This window comes from Periplaneta americana, chromosome 13 (genome assembly GCF_040183065.1).
Source record: "Periplaneta americana isolate PAMFEO1 chromosome 13, P.americana_PAMFEO1_priV1, whole genome shotgun sequence".
Lineage (NCBI taxonomy): Eukaryota > Metazoa > Arthropoda > Insecta > Blattodea > Blattidae > Periplaneta > Periplaneta americana.
The window spans coordinates 124,946,806-124,966,317 of record NC_091129.1 but is presented as its reverse complement, the minus strand read 5'-3'; the positions used below and the strand labels follow the sequence as shown (position 1 = coordinate 124,966,317).

Here is a 19,512-nt window from a genome sequence, read left to right as displayed (position 1 = left end):
ATGTTGATAAAGCGTCGTAAAATAACCTACCAAAAAATTATATACGTAGTCAAAGGCGGCGCTACATAAAGGCGAAAAGGCTGCTGCCTAGGACCTCGTGGCTGAAAGGGCCTCGCACCTGAAAAGACCGTGCGTCTACGGTACTATTTAAAATTTAATTTTTCATTCAGATTCCCGATGTTTAATTTTATTTACATGTTATTTCTTCTTCTATTTCCGCATTCTTATTTATTTTAATTCCTAATGGAGCATAATAATAATTGACACCAGAGTCTAGCTTCCAAAGTAACGATGATTCATTTATTTCTCTCTTCTCATTCGATCGGCTTTCTTGGAACTCATATGTCTGTTTCTCCCGCTCCACATGCAATTTCAATCAACAATGAGAAAATGTTATAACCTATAATTATAAAACTGAAATAATTATCACAAATTGTTAAATTAAATTTGAAATGTTCAAAACACGTTATACAATGCCAATAAATGTATATTTTCCTGAATTACAAAGTTTATAAATATTCCATTACCTAATAATGAATGTAAAATTACCTCACATTGTCACTCATTATAAATTCTAATGAACCATATTTACATAAAATATTATGTTGCAAATAGTATCACAGTTAACATCTGACCGACAAGTATGGTTCGTCCTTGTTACGGTAAAGTTCCAGTCTTGTTTATTCAGTTGTTGTTGTTGTTGTTATTTTCTAATGCCAGGCGTTTGACAATAAAGTCATTTGACCTCTTGCACTCCAATATTTTTCAAAGATATTATCATGACCAGCCACTGAAGCACAGATTTTGAGGTGTTCCGAATCCATTTCTTGGTTTGAGTTGCACAATGGGCAGTTAGGGGACTGATATATTCCAATTCTATGCAGGTGTTTGGCCAAACAATCATGGCCCGTTGCCAATCTAAATGCAGCTACAGACGATTTTCGTGGTAAATCGGGAATTAACTGTGGATTTTGATGCAGGGAGTACCATTTTTTCCCTTGGGATTGAGATTCCCTTGATTGTTTATTCAGTTATACAGGGTGTCCACCATGAACCTGACACATTTCATTTGGCTGCTAAAAATCAATGAATGGAAATAAGTTGGTAACATGCATTGCAATATGTAGAGAAACTGTGGAAATTTCGTTGGCTATTTTTAAAAACCCACGCGAGAGGTTGTAAGTGGCACTGCGGTAGCTTAAGTCAAAATGGCGACAGCGCAAGAGCGAGCACAAGCGATCTGGTGGTATGTTGAAACAAATTCGCTGATTCAAGTGCAACGCAACTTTCGGCGCGTGTTCCAGAAGGACCCACCATCACGGAACACCATTAAGACATGGAAACAGCACTTTTTGCCAACGGGAAGTGTGGTGAAATTGCATGGTGGCGGTAATGTGCGCGTATCAGAGGAGCGTGTAGCAGCAGTGAGACAGGCGTATGAACGAAGTCCACGCAAGTCAGTTCGACAAGCGGCACGAGAACTGCAGATGCCGAAGTCCACGGTACATAAGATATTGCATCGCTCTCTTGAATTTCATGCATACAAATTGCAGTTGGTTCATGAACTGAAACCAGATGACGGTAATAAGAGGCAGGCATTTGCTATCGACATGTTACAGCACATTGATGAAGACCCAACATTTTTAACTCGCATTGCTTTTTCTGATGAGGCCACTTTTCATTTATTGGGCAAAGTCAACGCACATAATGCGCGTATTTGGGGGATCAGAAAACCCACGCTGCATTGTGGAACACATTCGTGACAGCCCGAAATTAAATGTGGTGCGGATTGATGCACAATTTGATCATCGGCCCCTTTTTCTTTGCAGAACAAACAGTTACGCGCAATACCTACCTCGACATGTTGGATCAATTTGTTGTGCCTCAGTTAATGCATTTGCAGCCGAACGTCATCTTTCAACAGGACGGCGCCCCACCACATTGGAGCCTGATCGTTCGAGAATTTCTCGACACACAATTTCCCGGTCGATGGACCGACAAGATGGCCACCTCGATCACCGGATATTACCCCTCTAGACTTTTTCTTGTGGGGATATGTCAAGAACAAAGTGTATACAGGCCACAAAATTCGTGATCTTCAACAGCTACGTGGCCGCATAAGAGATGCCGTCAATTCCGTTACGCCCGAGATGCTTCAGAAGACCTGGCAGAAAACTGAATTCAGGCTAGATGTTATTCGTGCAACGAGAGGATCTCATGTTGAGGTGTACTGATTTTTTTAATAAAACTTGGTTAGTTACTCTTGATATTGCATGCATTCTTTTCTTTTTACCCTAAGCAGTATGAATTATACAGCAATTTCAAATGTGTCAGGTTCATGGTGGACACTCTGTACTTTCCCAAGAGAGTTATTTTTTTTAAGTTCACCGTATTATGTTTCCGTTGTAATGTAGAGGTCGAAATGAAATCTAAACTTTGCTGCAACAATAGAAATTTGAACCACTTCGGGTGTGTAGCAAGAGGGCTTAGAATATAATATTTCAATGTTGTGAAGGCCATAACTCGGAAATGAAGCATTTCCGGACACATGTTGTAATGAACTATTTTGATTGTCTACATGTGGGAAATACATACCTGAAATTATGCCCCGTATTTTTGAAACACCCTGTATATATATATATATATATATATATATATATATATATATATATATATATATATATATATATATGAGAGGGGTTCATAAGCCGGATTAAGTGTAATCTGTCAAGAAGCTTCTCGTACCTACCAGAGGAGCGCCACAAGCAAGCAAAAAAATTGCGGGAAAATACAGATTTCTCTTCACTTCCCCTCTGTAGTAGTATTATTATTTACAATTTCAAGACTTCCACCGATAATTACTTACACCTCCACGTGAATTATTTACAAATTCTCTCCGTTATATTACTATTTATATCAATGTTTGAAATGTAACCATCCCTATTACAATTATTTATTTATTTTTTTGGAATAAAGATCTTGAGCCAACATCATCAGGATTTTCAGAAAGTGATATGCCAGGAAATGAAGGTAGGAAAAGGGCTGTGAAATATGAAATGAATTAGACATGACCAACAAAATCTGTTGTGGTTAGAATGCATTAAATTTATTTAGGTATCAATATATTTTTTTTTTCATAAACATACAAAAAATTGACCTCCATTGTAAATATGAAAGAAATATGAAATTATTTAAATTTTGGTTATTATTTATTGTTTTATGAAAACAGGAAGAAACTTCTGTCATTAACTACTGCACTACATTCTTTTACTCTAAGGAGAATGAGCACTCTTCTTAATGTTACACGAAGGCAATGGGATGAATAATTGTCTTTGAATAGACACTACCATGTAATTAATTACTTAAAGAAGACCAAAATTATTTTATTCATTAACTGAAAGGAGAAACAGGATCAGTTCACTTTACAATAGAGGGCAAAGTCTGAATGTCTGAAACCAAAGACAATTTCATCACACTTTAGCAAAAGAAAGAGCCAAGATAATTGTTTGAATAATAAGCTTCCCTCCTTTGAAATTACAAAAATGCTATTCTCCTTAATTTTAAACAACTTTTCTCTTATATCTGCACTATCTTCGTCTGTTGCAGGCTCTCACTGCTTGGTCACCATGGGAACGCAGGCTATGTTTTCTCCTGCCTTTCGTAATGCGTCTTCTGTTGTGTGGTTTGCGCTACTCTCCTTTAGGGGGAGGTGACCCTGCCTCACTGGTGCATGTTATACTGCAGGTAAGATAATTTAAATATATTCCACACTACATTACTGTTGCATATTATGTTTAGTTGACAAAATTGAAAAATGAATGACGAAGTTATTTGGAGCAGCAAATTTTGTATTCAAATATAATTCATTTCTCATCATATAGCTCACTTCATATTCACAATGGTTTTACGTTGGAAAAAATAGTTCATACACGTTTAAAAGCACTACTCTGTAGAGTTTTTTTGGGGGTTAAAAAAAGAGCTTTAAGCACAGCAGCTAATGTGAAGAATCAAATTCAACAGTTACCGGTACTTAGAATGATGACTGTTAGCATTATTTCTATTACAATAGCTCGTACCTATAGTTCAGCTCACCAACGAGGATCACACTAGCATGTTCTAGATCAGAGATGCTCAACCTTCTCAAGCATGAGACCATTTTTATATGGTAATATACCTATAACTCAATTTTATTGAAGGACGACTGTTAGCAAGTTGAAAACCGAACTACTGGTAGCCTACTATTGTAACTTGTTGAAAACCAATTTAATGTACAGGTAAGATACTCGTAGACATAACCGCATTAATACAAGAAGAAGCACTCTTTCAATAGAAATAGACTTTATGTAGGTAGATCTATTGACTTTATTAATTTGGATATTAAAGAAACAATGTATGTACTGAACACAATTTTCGTTCATTACACAAAATGTGTACCATATTTGCTGGCACCTCCTTTTGTGTAGATATTTTTTGACATAGACTATACAGTATTTCAAATATAAAGTAATATATAGGTCTACTTTCATCAAACCTAATATAACTGGGAAAGAACACCTACTAACCTTCTTCGTCAAAATCCAGAAATTCAACTCCAGAACTAAATGAAAAATCACTTGAAATATCTTCTAAATCAGAATCTGAGTCCTCATATATCAAATTGGCCTCTGTACCATTCAGTGCATTATTAATGCCACACTGATTACATGATTTAACCACTATCTCAGTTTTCAGCATCCCACTAAACTCTGACCCATTCACAAACTCAGTATCCACGTGTAAGACGCACCTTGTTTTTCAGACCCATTTTCAAAGAAAAATGTGCGTTTTATACGTCAGAAAATACGGCAGTTAAACAGAAGAGTGGGCACTAGCTCACCAATGCCACCCCCCCCCCTCGTAGCAATACTGCTGCATACAGTAACATTACATATTCCTATAAGACGTTCTTGCTGATAATAATTGGTTCATCTAAACTTAAACGTAATATTCATTGTTGTGTTGGACATATGTTTATAGTGCAAAAATCGCTTTATGAATTTATTAAGACATAACTTATATTGTGTTGCAGAATTGCTCTGTCCAGATAGTTATTTTATATGATTAATTTATGGGTAGAAATGAACATTTTCCGAGTATTTTTTGTTTATCTGCATCAAAACGAAGACTGACTTCAGAAGCTACTGTGATCTATCTGACAAACATGATCGATAAGTTGAGCATCTCTGGTCTAGATAATGGAGGCAACTATTGCTTCACAACAAAAATAAAATAAACTCTGGTTGCTTTTATTACTTTCCTTTTAATTTAATGATATTAATGTAACAATTACAAAAGAAAACGAGGAATACCTATTTCTATGTTACCTTGTAAATGACTCTGAGCAAACAAAAAGAGATTAAGTGTATTTGGTGATAAATAAATATTTATATGTAAACCTGGATGTGTAAAAGATTGTGAGTTAGTTCGTCTTTGCAACTATGTTACGGTACTGAAATGTTACATGCATGGGCACGATATGGGGAAAGCAAACTGTATGTACTGTATGTCTGCATATTACAGCATAAAAATTCACTGAATAGTTACCCCGAAAAGAGATCTAACCAACAAAAAATCGAAAGTTGAGTTTTCAGTGGAATAGTGATCTATCGAAGAAATGTCACCGCCTAGTGGACATAAAGTGACATAATTTATCTTTCAAAGGTTAGTTTTTTTTGTTTCTATATTGGGATTCCGGCGAATAGTGATCTATCTGTTCTAAAATGTCGGGAGTAGTGAAACAGGGTGTGAGTATTAGTTCTGAAAAACAATTAAATAAAGGCCGGAAGCGCAAAATAAACATTCATGAATGGAAGGATAATAAGAATAAAAGCTTAAGGAATGCTAGGAAGCCATAATAAGTTGTTTTTTATTAGTTTTCAGATCTGTAGTCCGATTCATTGGTAATATTTCATTAAATATTTAGTCAACATCATAACATAAACGTCGTGTGAAACCATTTTTAAAAACATGTTTTGTCGAATACGCATTATTTCCGATATGAAAATTTATTGAAAACTAAGAGGGAGAAAATAGTATTAATTGCACAAGAATACTTTGCTTTCACACTTATTTGAAGTGTAAGTTGTATGTTGATTTTTGTACAACACAGGTAATCATCATTATTATTATTATTATTATTATTATTATTATTATTATTATTATTATTACTATTATTATTATTATCACACTTTTTAGGTTGTCATTGTATGACTGCCATAATCAGTGTGGAGAGATTCTTCCTGATATGAAGAAACAGTTACCGTATTCCAGAACTTCTACAAACTAACATATAATGAACAGTCTAGATTTTTAGTACGATGTATGACTCTGGAGAAAGTGAAATGCAGAGAAGTTGAGGAAAACATATCAAGAAGGCATGCAACGTTTAAATATAAGCTTTGCACTAATGGCAAAACTCATAACGTATGTAAAAAGACTCTACTTGATGTATTTAACATTTCTTCTCGTCGAGTGCAAACACTTCAGTTCAAAATTAAAAATAATTTGGATGTTTCTGATATGTGAGGGAAGCATTCCAATCGTCTCCATGCAGTTATGTATGATGTTAAACAACTCGTAAGAAATCATATTCAGTCTATGCCTGCTGAAGAGAGCCACTATTCCAGATCTGTCTCTCAGAAGCGTTATATAAGTTCTGAACTTTCTTTGGAAAAAATGTATGATCTTTTTAAGGAAACTAATCCTAATGTCATGTGTTCATGAAGCATTCTTATATAGAGATATATTCAGGAGTGAATTCAAATTGAGATTTGGTGAACCACGATCAGACTCTTGCGCATATTGTGATAAAATGTATATCCAATTCATGGCAGCTGACACTGAAGAACTAGAGAAGAAGATTACTGCACAGAGTACGCTTCATCATATGAAGGCAGAAGGTGCCTACAGAGCTCTTAAAGATGATGTTGAAATTGCAAAGAAAAACACTGAATATTTGGTACTGTGTACGGATATGCAGCAAGTACTCTTCTGTCCTACACTTCACCATTCTTCTGTATTTTACCAAAGACAATTTGCTACCTACAATCAAGGTATCCATAGCATGGGAGAAGATACAGCCTTTTTCTTCGTATGGATTGAGTCAGTGGCTAAAAAAGGTTCTTCAGAAGTTACTTCGTGCATTCTGAAGTACATCGAACTGCATTTCCAGCCACTGAAACCAGGCGAGAAGAAGAGGTAAATAGTGTGGTCTGATCGTTGCATCGGTCAAAATAATAACTGGCGATGCTTAGCTCTCTATCATTACCTCATTAGGAATAAGTATTTTACAACCATTGATCAGAAGTTCTTGGTTAGTGGACACCGTTTTCTTCCCTGAGACAGGGATTTTGCATTAATAGAGAGAAGAAAGAAAAAATCCACAGTCTATCACCCTAAACAGTGGGTCGAAGTGGTCCTGGATTTTCCGCATATTATATGGACACAGAAGATTTTAATGATCTGTAACTCATAGAAGGCATACTTAAAAGAGATCCTAAATTTAAGATTACTTCATACTTTTGGATCCAGTTTTCAGAAGAGAAGCCAAATAGACTCAGAGCTCGAGCAAGCCATAATATTCTTCAACCATAGCAAACCTATGAGATCTTAGCAACCTGCAAACGAAGTAATAAGCTAATTCCACTCCCAACAGTTATACCTCAACCGTACAATGGAGATATGGCAATAAAGAAAGCAAAGAAAGTGGACTTGTTGCATATGTGCAAGTTCATTCCTCCCCAATTTCGTGAATTCTATCAAAATCTTAGAGTAACTGAGTGATAATGGGACGGATGTTTCATAAAAAAAACTTTCAAAGTAGCTGAGTAAAAGTGACAATATAACATTTGAAACTGAATCATTATTGATTGTGGCCTTTACACTTCTTATTATAGCATAACAAACAGCAACAAAAAACCCGCCAGCAACGAAAATCAACACATCTACACGGACTATGAAGAACACCAACGACCAGCGGAAGAGAGAGAAAACACAGAAAAGGAGGAGAAAGAAGCAGGATGGAAAACACAGCACCCAAGAGAACGTGGACCCAATCGCAGACAAGAAACCCAGGCAAGAAGTATTATAGGCACAAGAAATGATAGTGACGACCTCCAAGCAGCCGAGAAGATGGCGTGGCTATACATTGGGAGACTGAAGAAAAGTACGACCCCAGAAACGGTGGCTAAATATCTGGAAAGAAATGGTATCCAAGGAAACATCATATGTGAAGAATTGCATAATTTAGGAGGCAAGAAAGCCCTTCAAAGTAGGCTTCCCTTTTAACCACATCGAGGAGACAGAACGGTCAGACTTCTGGCCACAAGGAGTGATAGTCAGACGATTTCGATTTCCAAAAAACAACCAAGACGAAGGAGTTGAACTCATCTAGACACATAAAGATATTACTGTGGTACATCGAAGGCCTATGCAATGCAATGTCACTCACACCAGTAGAATCAATAACAGCATACGATGCAATCACCCTTACAGAAACCTTCTTAACAGAAGAATACAACATTCAAGGACACTACGGAATACACACTTTCGCCCAACCCACAGCAGGAAGGCCAGCTGGCGGAGTATCGATCTTCCTCAAGCCAAAACTAGGAAAAATCAGAGAAAGTTTAAAAACCGAAAATACAGTCTTGGTAAAAACAGAAGATGTGACCATAATAGGCATGTACATCAACCCACAATCATCAGCAGAAGATTCAGTAGAAAAGATAGCAGAGGTCATCACACAAACAACCGAAAGAAGAGAGGATCATCCTTGCAGGAGATTTGAACTGTAGAATAGATAAACAAAACACTAAGTCCGAAGTGGTTCTGGACACGTTAACAAAAGAAGGCTTTACCCTCATAAACAAGCCAGAACTAAAGACTTACATAGCTCCTAACGGAACCACTGCTATAGACCTTGTACTCCTCAAAGGAGAAGGAATCCAAGCAATTAAACAAAATGAGCTTTGGGCAACAGGAATGGCCCCTATAAGAAAACACATACAATTGAAACTACAATCAGAATTCAACAGTCTCAACAAATCTCGAATATAAAAGTACACAGAGCCTCCAGAAAGATAGACACCAGAAAACTAAAGGAAATGCAGAACAAAATCAGAACAGCATCACAACTAGCAAAGCAGAACGAACTCGGGAAAGCCGCTAAACTACACACATCAATCCTCCAAGAGTTCAGCATCCCAACAAAGGAAAGAAGAGCCCAACCCTGGTTTGATAAAGAGTGTTTCGATAAGCGGCAGGAAACGTTGACAGCACTCCACCAAGCAAGAACCGCAACTCAAAAAAATGTCCTATCGCAATATGCTACACAGAGAAAACAGTACAAACAACTAATAAAAACGAAAAAAGCACAATACATAGAGGAAGAAGCAAGAAAACTAGCCGTGGAAGCCAACCAAAACCCCTTCATCACACTCAGGAATTCAAGACCAAGGAAATCACCATGGACACATGGGAACTCCACTTCAAAGAAATCCTGAATTACCAGCATAAAGAAAAGTCACATCAGCCACCTAAGAGAGAAACGATGCAACAACCACCTCTTATAACCAGGAAAGAAATAGAAGAAACAATTACAGCAGCCAAGAACAAGAAAGCAGCGGGACCTGATGACATATACATGGAACACAAAAGGACTCCTTACATCTGACGGGCGACTTCTGGTTGGAGCTACTCAACAAATGCCTACACCTAGGAACAATCCCAGAAGCTTGGAGAACATCGACAATGAAAATTCTCTACAAAGGAAAAGGAGAAACCAACAATCCTCACTCCTTTCGAGGTATTGTCCTCGAGAATGTCGCTTTCAAAGTACTCACAAAAATACTAACTAACAGACTAGTAGTGGAAGTAGACAACTGTATCCCGGAATGCCAGTTCGGATTCAGGAAAGGCAGAAGCACCCTTCACTCCATAAGCAATCTAACAGAACAAATAGAGAATACCCTAAGACACCCTGGGAAGAAATACCATGTAGTGTTCATCGACTACTGCAAAGCTTTCGACCTTATAAACAGGGAAACACTAATTAGAAAACTAAGCAACATGATCAGCGAATCACATGCCCTAACAACAATAATTGCAACTACATTCAAATATCAGACGAAATTACACTATCTAACAAAATAGTACAGACAAATGGGGTACTACAAGGAGATCCTATCAGCCCGGTCCTCTTCAATATCATGACCACAGACATAACAGAGGACACCACAGCATCGTTGATTATGTACGCAGACGACATGGCAATAGGCTCGTCCAACATAGAAGAACTACAACAGGTTCTAAATAAACTCATGAGATGGGCCGTGGAAAACAACCTGCAGATAAACCACCAGGAAACAAAACAAATGAACTTCAGAAACGGCGGCAAACAAAGAAAAAAAGGCACTCTGACACTGCAGAATGGGCCACTTGAGGTAATGCAAAAATTTAAATAATTAGGAGTAACACTTCAAACGACATTAAAATCATACAGAATCCACATTCAAGAAAGAGCAGCCGCTGCAATAAAAGCTATGTACAATATCAAGAATCTGCAACAACTAGAAACAAAAACGCCAATGACCCTATTTAGGTCAGCTATAGCACCAATAACAACCTACGGACTAAATATCATATGGGAAAACTTAACAGTCAGCGACATGGGAAAAATTGAATGAGTCAAATAATCCTTCATGAAAAGAGTACTAGGAGTAGGAAGAACAACACTCTCGAGACTAACATACGAACTAATGAAGGAACGCTTCTTCATCGAAGATATTAGAACGCAATTCTACATGCCGAACACCCTAGCATACGAGAAAGCCCTTGAAGTACTCAGAGGAAAGAAGAACGCCATCTGGAGCGAGTTCTACATAACAGACGCCATGACAACCAGAGACTGGGCAAACACAAACTACGAACTGAGACACATAGTGACCCGTTATGCAGTACGTGGTTTTCACCATAAGATCTGTGCCACCAAGAGATACCACGAACCCAACGACGAATGTGTGTGTGAACTGTATCAGAAGCTGTGTGGACGATATCACGTTGAAAACTGCCATGAAAGGAAAACCTCGCTCACAAACTTCTGCAAAGACTAAGCTACAAATCCTACGCACATTGTGCGCATTTCATTTCATTCATTATAGCATTTTAAGTTAGTTGTAGTTTAGATCATTTTTCCATTCTTCAGGGATAGATCGTTTTTCCACTCAATTTTGCATTAATTTGTTAGTATTTAATAGTAATATATTATTTTGCTACAGTTTCACTCAAATGTGTTTAAAATAGAATGGAATACTACAAGTATGTATGCTTTGCTTAAGATACTATCCTTCAAATAAGAATAAAATGTTTTTTTCGTTTCCTCAACAATTTGTCGTTTGTGGGTTAGATCTCTTTTCGGGGTAACTATTCTATTGTAAAATGCAATACTAAAGCAGATTGAATATTTCCTATAGGATGCAGTGTCTGCACTAGGTGGTGCCATAGGTGCCATGCACATTCCTGAGAAGTGGTTCCCAGGCACAGTGGACATGTATCTCAACTCCCACAACATCATGCATGTTCTGGTGGTGATGGCTGTGTATTCTATGCACCAAGCCACAGTGCGGGATTTGTTATGGATGGCACATGTTGATTGCAGAACAGGGCATCAACCAATAGACACATTTAGTGGTTTGCAAGATGCAGCAGAACTATGATTGTGGTGCATTATTCACATGTGTGGCAGAGGATGGAGCTCACACCAATATATCATTTTATTCTCTGTCTTCTTCATGCACTAATTTGGCTTCTATCGTGAATATTATTAGTAGATGAAGATGAAATTATCATATTTCAAACACACCTACACAACATGCAGAAAACAGTATGTGCTGTGAAACTCTGAACACAATTAAATTTCCTTCCACTTGTTTTAATATTTATACTTCGTGCTTCAATCCATGGTGTCTATGTTCACAATAAGATCACTGGTTAAAGTACTGGGTTTATTGGTACTTCACCACCGTAGCACACACAGTCATTCATAAGGAAGTGAATGTGTTACTCACATATGATTAACATTGGATCTGATTTTACATAACTTTACCAACACTCCTTCCTCAAGCCTTCCACTGTTTTAATGTGGTTACAGGGGCTCACTGTCTTCCACTACAAGAAATATCTATTGTCTTGTGTATTGCTGATGAAGCACCTTCCATCACATAGAGCTCCTCTGTCACCCCTACCTACCACACACCAGCTCAACCGCTAACACAAACAATACTACAGTACAAGCTTTAGAATATGATAGTGCTATGGTATACAAATAGACATAGAATTACGTAATTCAGATATCTTAAAATAATGATTAAACTTCTAAAATTTAAAATAACATTTTACTAAAAGAAGATAATTATAACAACTTCTTTTACTTGAAATTTCACTTTCTTCTTGTACTATACGTTTGTAAATAAGTATTAATGATAATTTTCAAAACATGCATATGAGTTGACAACCAATGCTCGAAATGGAGTTTTTGAAGCGTTAATATCTCTATATAAATTTGATTATTTTAATTTTAGCAAAGTAAGGGTAGGAGAAATCATATATTTTTCAGGTACAAGATCTTGACATTATGCATATTAAGCTGATATACATTACCAATTCGAGCACTGATCATAATGATAATAATAGGAATTCCATTGTTTTGGCTATATTGATATTGAACTTGAAATTGGAATAAAATCCTTATAAGAAACCTATTATAATTTATGATTAAAACCTGTACCGGTATAACATGTTATGATCACTTATATAACTAGAACATCTTGATTTCTTGTGATTTGACACAAGAAGAGGAAGGAATTGCATCTACTGACCCATAAAATAATATAACAGTTTCCATTTTTCTTGGTTTGGTAACCATTCGAATACTTAAGTTTGATCTATTTCATTTCACGATACCAATTTTTTTCATATGCATGCACAATATATCCTGTCTCCTATCATTGCTACTACTGTTACAATTATGATCAAGAGGGATATAAATGTAAATTATACAAGATCACACACTGTCCGAGAAATCTAAGAGATTATATACCTAATAACAGTTTAAGATAATGTTTCAATTATGTGTTACTTTTGACATATCCCATATCATGCATGTGATCAGTTGGACGCAATAAATGAATACTGAATACAATGTTATTTTGTATAACACTGTTCTTCTATGAGACATTCAATAATAATAATTATTGAAAAAAAAAAAAGCATTGAGTTATATTAATTTAAAATTGAATCGCGATTTTGTTTGGCACAAGAAATTAAACATTAGATTAGGCAATTACTATTTGGTTTCTCACAAACGTTCAGAATCTTTAATTAAATAAAAATCAACATTTTTATATTATCATCAACATCATCATTATAATCATCAGATCCATTATTATCATAAAACATCGCTCTTTTAAATTTTAAACTATGTATAGTTAAGGAAGGCCTTAAGTACATCTTACTTACTTACAAATGGCTTTTAGAGAACCTGGAGGTTCATTGCTGCCCTCACATAAGCCCGCTATCAGTCCCTATCAGAGTAAGATTAATCCAGTTCCTACCATCATATCCCACCTCCCTCAAATCCATTTTAATATCCTCCCATCTACGTCTCGCCCTCCCCAAAGATCTTTTTTCCTCAGGTCTCCCAACTAGTTCAGATACAAAAATACATCAACATTTTACTTATCGGTAATTTATAAAATACCATAAGCTAAGAACAGCTTAGCATCCTCTACTGGCTTCATATCTTTCTATCATTACTTTGTTGCACGAGTATAACGCATCTTAAGCAGGAATGGAGAGAGAATTGATTTTATTTTTCATGCTCTGACAGGAATGGCTGGATCTACAAAAAAGAAAATGGTATCAGTATCAATTATCATTTATATAATCTCTGAGAAAGTAAGTATAATAAAATAGATTAAACATTAGATAGCGTGTAAGAGAAGAGACAATTGCCTCATAATAATGCAAGGTTTAGGTGTAACAATCAGTGTCAAAATTTTCTACGATTTTTTTCTTTTTTATAAATTAATATTAAATTTTATTTCTCTTCATATTAATCACTTTAGATACCGCAATGAAATAAAAGACGCTGATAATTTTAAAGAAATATAATTTACAATAATTATACTCCTCATTAACCAACTAGACATTGTATGTATTCATTGTAATGTTCAGAGACCTATACAAACAATTCCAGAAAATGCTATGCAAATAGGTAGTATTTGTTTCTTCCTATAACAAAAACAATTTATTAGGACTACGATTTATAGCTATTCGGTTAAGCATATAAGTATGCACATCTCACAATAGAAGCAAAAAATAAAAACATTTTACACTGAAAACTTATCGAAAAATCTTAGTTTTTTATTAATTATTTGTACATTCTGTCATGAAAATAAACCGTATTTCAAATATGAAGCTTAAATCAAAAGTTAGATATTTTATGAAAAGATTTTTGGCATTCTATAATATCATAGTCTTTGGCAAATCTTTCTCTGTATTACTTCAAAAAATGAAACTTACAATATTGTCCTGTTATGTCCAACTTACACAAATATGAAAATATTTTATTATCACTACCAGTATAGTTAATTATGAATAGCAATAAAATCTGTATGATAGTTAAAAGTAAGTGGAGTTTGAAGGAAGTCTTTTTTACCGGTAATTCCTTTTAATATCACAAAAAGGAGACATAAAAACTATTAAAATTTTATCGCATTGTGAGTTCTTTATTATTTTTTGTAAAAGTATTAGAAAATCACGGACTTCAGAGATAACACGGAGATGAAAGTCAAGTTGATAATTCATAGAAAGCTAACAGATTTTAAATAGTTAATAACTTGATGACTACCTATCTTACAAGAAGACAATTTTATCTGTCTCGAAAGTACTAACATCACTTGCATATAAGAATGCGAATGAATAGAATTAGCATTGTTCATTTGCACATCTGTAACTGTGTTAAAAATTAATTCTTCCTTATTATAATAAAATTTCTGATAAAACTTATATCGTGTAAAGTCAAAATTTTATGGAATTTCTAATTTATACAGCAATAAAATTTATAATATAATTGTATAATAAGAAGATTACATTAATAACTGACGAATAACGAAATAGAAAGTTGTACTATTTATCACTGACTTACGTAGCAGTGGATGCATTCAAAATGAGAACTCTATGGAGAGTTCTCAAATATAATTTTATATGTAATAGTGAGATCCTAAGTAAATCTTAAATTCATAAAACTCACAAAAAAGAACATTTTCAGATAGGCCTACTAAAGAACTACCGGTACCAGTACATAAATATATAGAACACTATCTTTAAATCTTTCTTCTTACCCTGGAAGAAAGTTTTAAATAGGAATAAATAGGAAGAAGCATTATATTCCTTTTCTTCAAAAACATATGAATGGTGAATTTGCAAAACGACTTAAGTCCCTAGAAGTAGTTTTGAGAAAATTAAAGAAAACTGTTTTTAGCCTCGCTGAATCATATATTGTTACAATATAATTTTTTATATGTAAGAGAAATAGTTTTATTATAAAAATTCATACTTTTTATTCTTCTTCAGGTTGTAAAAAATTAATTATCTTCAGGGCGTAAGTTGTTCTTCAAATTAACTTCAATCCTGCATAATAATTATTAGGTTACTGACACATAAACATGTTTAACTAAATGTATTCATACCAAAATCATAAAATAACCTTATTGCAATTGTTGAACAACATTATTAATCACAAGAGCACAGACAACTCTTAGGAGTGTTATAATGAGACCACAGCTTAGTTTCATCTTTCAATTCTTTGTTGTCTCCCATGCTATAATGTTTTCGTAAAATGTATGCACATCTTCTTCATCACGAATGTACTTAAGCATTTTACGAATATCTTGAATTTTGATTTCATTGATCGGAGATAAACCACTGTGTTGAAAAGTGTGAAGAAAGAATGATGCTGAAAATGATCAAGAAGTAGAAAGGGAATTGGTTGTGTCACTGGCTGAATAGAACTGCCTACTGAAGAATGCACTGGAAGGAATGGTAAACGTGAGATAAATTCTGAAAGAATTACCAATGACAACAGACGAAAAACAATTTGTCAGCCGAGTGTATGATTAAAATTACATATTATGTAAGTTTCTTCAGCACTTGACAGAAAAAACAACTTAAGTCCAGGACTAAAGTCGTTTTACCCTATAACCAAATATTCTGCTGCTAATAAAAACTATACAAAAGTCGTGGATTAAAGTTATTCTGGTACTAAACGATGCCCCTTGCACACAGTAACATAATCATGCTCTCAACTCAAAACCCCCAAAATGTGGACTTAAGTCATTTCGCAAATTCACCAACCATGTGATGAAAAGCATGTGCAAAATTTGCACTGATATTTAAACTGGTGCATACTAAGTCAGGTCACAAATATTTTCAAGGAGGGATTCATTCTGAGTCCGAGACCACTGTTTACAATGGACTAATCTAAATTTTTATATTTTGTTTCACTTCATTTTATTTTATTAAGTGTTTTTTGTTTTTAATTTTGCTTCCATTTAATTAGCTTACATCTAATTCACCAAGTCGATACCTACATTTAAAAAATTCAGCATTTCCATCCTCGCTTTATTTTTTATTTTTTGTTCCTATTATTATAGTGTAATAGTTACCAAATCTGATCCATGGAAAACTAGAACTCAAAATACCGGTAGTTATTTGTGGTACCTGTACTAGTGAATCAGGACGTATTTTATTCACAAGCAGAATGTTTGGTAAGTTAGGCATAGTCAAGCATATTAATTTCCATATGTGGATATAAAATTCTTGATTCACTTGTGTTATACAATATTGTTTTCAATAACGACAAAGAAACCAAAGAGTCTCTCTATTTTAGTTAAAAATAAAAATTTGCTACTTTATTCACTAGTGACTAAAATACAATTTTATCCATTACTATTGTTAAATCAGTGCTTTAGTAATGGAATTTAAGTTTTTAAATTGCTATTTTATTCACTAGTGATTAAAGTAAGATTTTATCATTCTTACTGTTAAGGGATATCAGTTATTAAATTTGAACTTCATAGTAAATGTTGGAAACATGAATTTTAGAGAATGGCCATATTACTTAATTATTATCTATCTTGAATTGTAGTTTTGTAGAATTTGTAATATGCGATGTTGATCAATATTAATTGTAGCAGACAAATATTATTTATGTTTACTTCCTCGTTTAAAAGTATAACAACCAGCCAAGAACAAATAAAATGTGATAACAATTTTAAACGATAAATATATTAATGAACCATTATAACATGAATCTTACGTATCCAGTTGAAAAAAAAAAATAATAATTTTCCTTAAGTACCGTATTAAACAAATTTCCAGTGATCATTTCAAGAGTTCATGCTTGCTGACTTTAGTATTTACGTTTTGTTGGAATTCCTCTTGATTACAATTTTAGCAGATTATAATAAATTAAATTTTTCCGATATCACGATTCATTGATATTCTTTGATATGTACAAAAAAGATAGTGTGAGATACACTAATAGTGTCTCTACTGCCATTTACAAGAGATAACCAAACTACGGAATATTTTCTTTGATTTTCATTATACTTCATGTAAAGTTTATTTATTTTAAGGTTTATAGATGATTTGGATACTTCCAAAACAAGTCATTAGCAGACATCAGAAGTTTAGGCTCTAAAAGTTAAGATTGGAACTATGTAGTAGAGTGAACGTAATGCCCGTAGGGAGGGTTTCTAGACCGAGTGCTGACGTATATGTAGCAGATAGGACCATTAACGGTATCAAAACAAAACATTGGCGATATTTTTCTGTCTAAAATCGCCACGCGCACATCAGTGCGTGATTTACTACATCAATACTCAATTCTCTATTGTTACAGTTCCGAATTTTGTGACTAAGGCTTAAGGGTTTCTTCTCTCCCAATGGACATTACATTTTTCTACTACAGTCTACTCGGTGGCTTTAGTGGCTATACATCCGATGTCTGGTCATTATTTATTTGCAGTGGCGGCTCTGGAGTTAGTCATGGAGGAGTCCAATAACAAAAAATCTAATTGTAAAGTAAAAATATTGGAATATTGGAATTTTGGAATGTAAATTACGCATAGTAACGATGTGTGTTCAATATACCGATTTCAATTCAAACAAGCAAATAAAAACAAAAGAAACATTTACATTTTTTTTTTTCCACAGGGCTGTCAGCATCCCAAAGCTCCCTCCAGAAGCCACTGCTATTTATTATTTGCAACTCAAATATGTGACAGAATATAATAATTGTATTGTAAATTATATTAGATAACAACATGTACATTGTAAATAAGTAAGATATTCTCATGTATTATAGTGTATTAAAATGAATGTCAGATTTAAGTAGGAAGGAAGGTTGTGATGTAATATTTTCAATTTTAATTAATTTTTCACTACCTTCATATCAAGCATTTCTATATGTACTATTTCTGTAACCCTACAAAATTTCTTAATATTAATTTTACTGTGTGAATAGACGTATTTCTTGTGGATTTAATTTCAACTTTAGATGAAAATGTGTAATCTACTTTTTATTTGGATTTTAAGATTAGATGACAATTAGTGACTCTAAATTGAAGTAAGGACATAATTTCAAAAAAGAAACAAGTTAAATAATTATGCAACTAATAGTTTGCATTGGTGGGAAAAATTAATATTCTTCTTCTTCGTCCCTTCAAATGTTAAGCCTTATGGCCTGTTAAGTTCTCATGGTTGAATTTTCAATCCAACGCTTCATTGGACGACCTAAAATCCTCTTCCCATTTGGACGATAGTGGAACATGACTTTTGGGATTCTATTCGTACGTCTGCAGATGATTTATCCATTTGTTCTGATAAAGTTGTGTGTGATGCATTACAGATTCTAATTGTAATTCTTCCATTACATCCTCGTTATGTTTACGATTTAAATTGATATATCCTGCTGTGTATATCATAAACTTCATTTCATTAGCCATTATTCTGCTTTCGTCTTCTTACTTAATGTCCATGCTTCACTTCAGCATCAAAGTACTGATCTCGCCAAGGTCTTGTACAGTATAAGTGAATTCTAGTTTGTCTTTGTACTAATATACTCACATTTTATAATTTTATTTATAAATAAAAAATAATATTCTGACTAGGAGCTTGCATTACAATGAACTGTATGTTGAAGAAGACATAATATGATTCTGGACAGTTAATAGGTGTTGTTGATTAAAAACAATATGGTAACTCATGTCTGTCATATTCTCGGACTTTTTGTACATCTTAATTCAGACATTCAGTTTCTAACACTATGCTGCAGGAGTAAAAGAACAATATTAATTAAATGACATCCAATTAATGTAAGAAAAAGACTTTAGTTGATTCCTGAGCTTTATT

General features: G+C 34.3%; 1 protein-coding gene across 2 annotated transcripts in view; it reads left to right on the top strand.

Moving 5' to 3' along the window:
- The window catches only part of LOC138712378 (progestin and adipoQ receptor family member 4), a 153,035-nt gene extending 134,726 nt beyond the window's left edge, over positions 1-18,309 (top strand). For both annotated transcript variants that reach the window (XM_069844068.1, XM_069844067.1), the window contains 2 exons: positions 3,607-3,744; positions 11,511-18,309. In XM_069844068.1, the coding sequence (XP_069700169.1) occupies positions 3,607-3,744; positions 11,511-11,753 (381 nt within the window). In that variant the 3' untranslated portion in view covers positions 11,754-18,309. The remainder of the gene's footprint in view (positions 1-3,606; positions 3,745-11,510) is intronic.
- Positions 18,310-19,512: the final 1,203 nt, after the last annotated feature.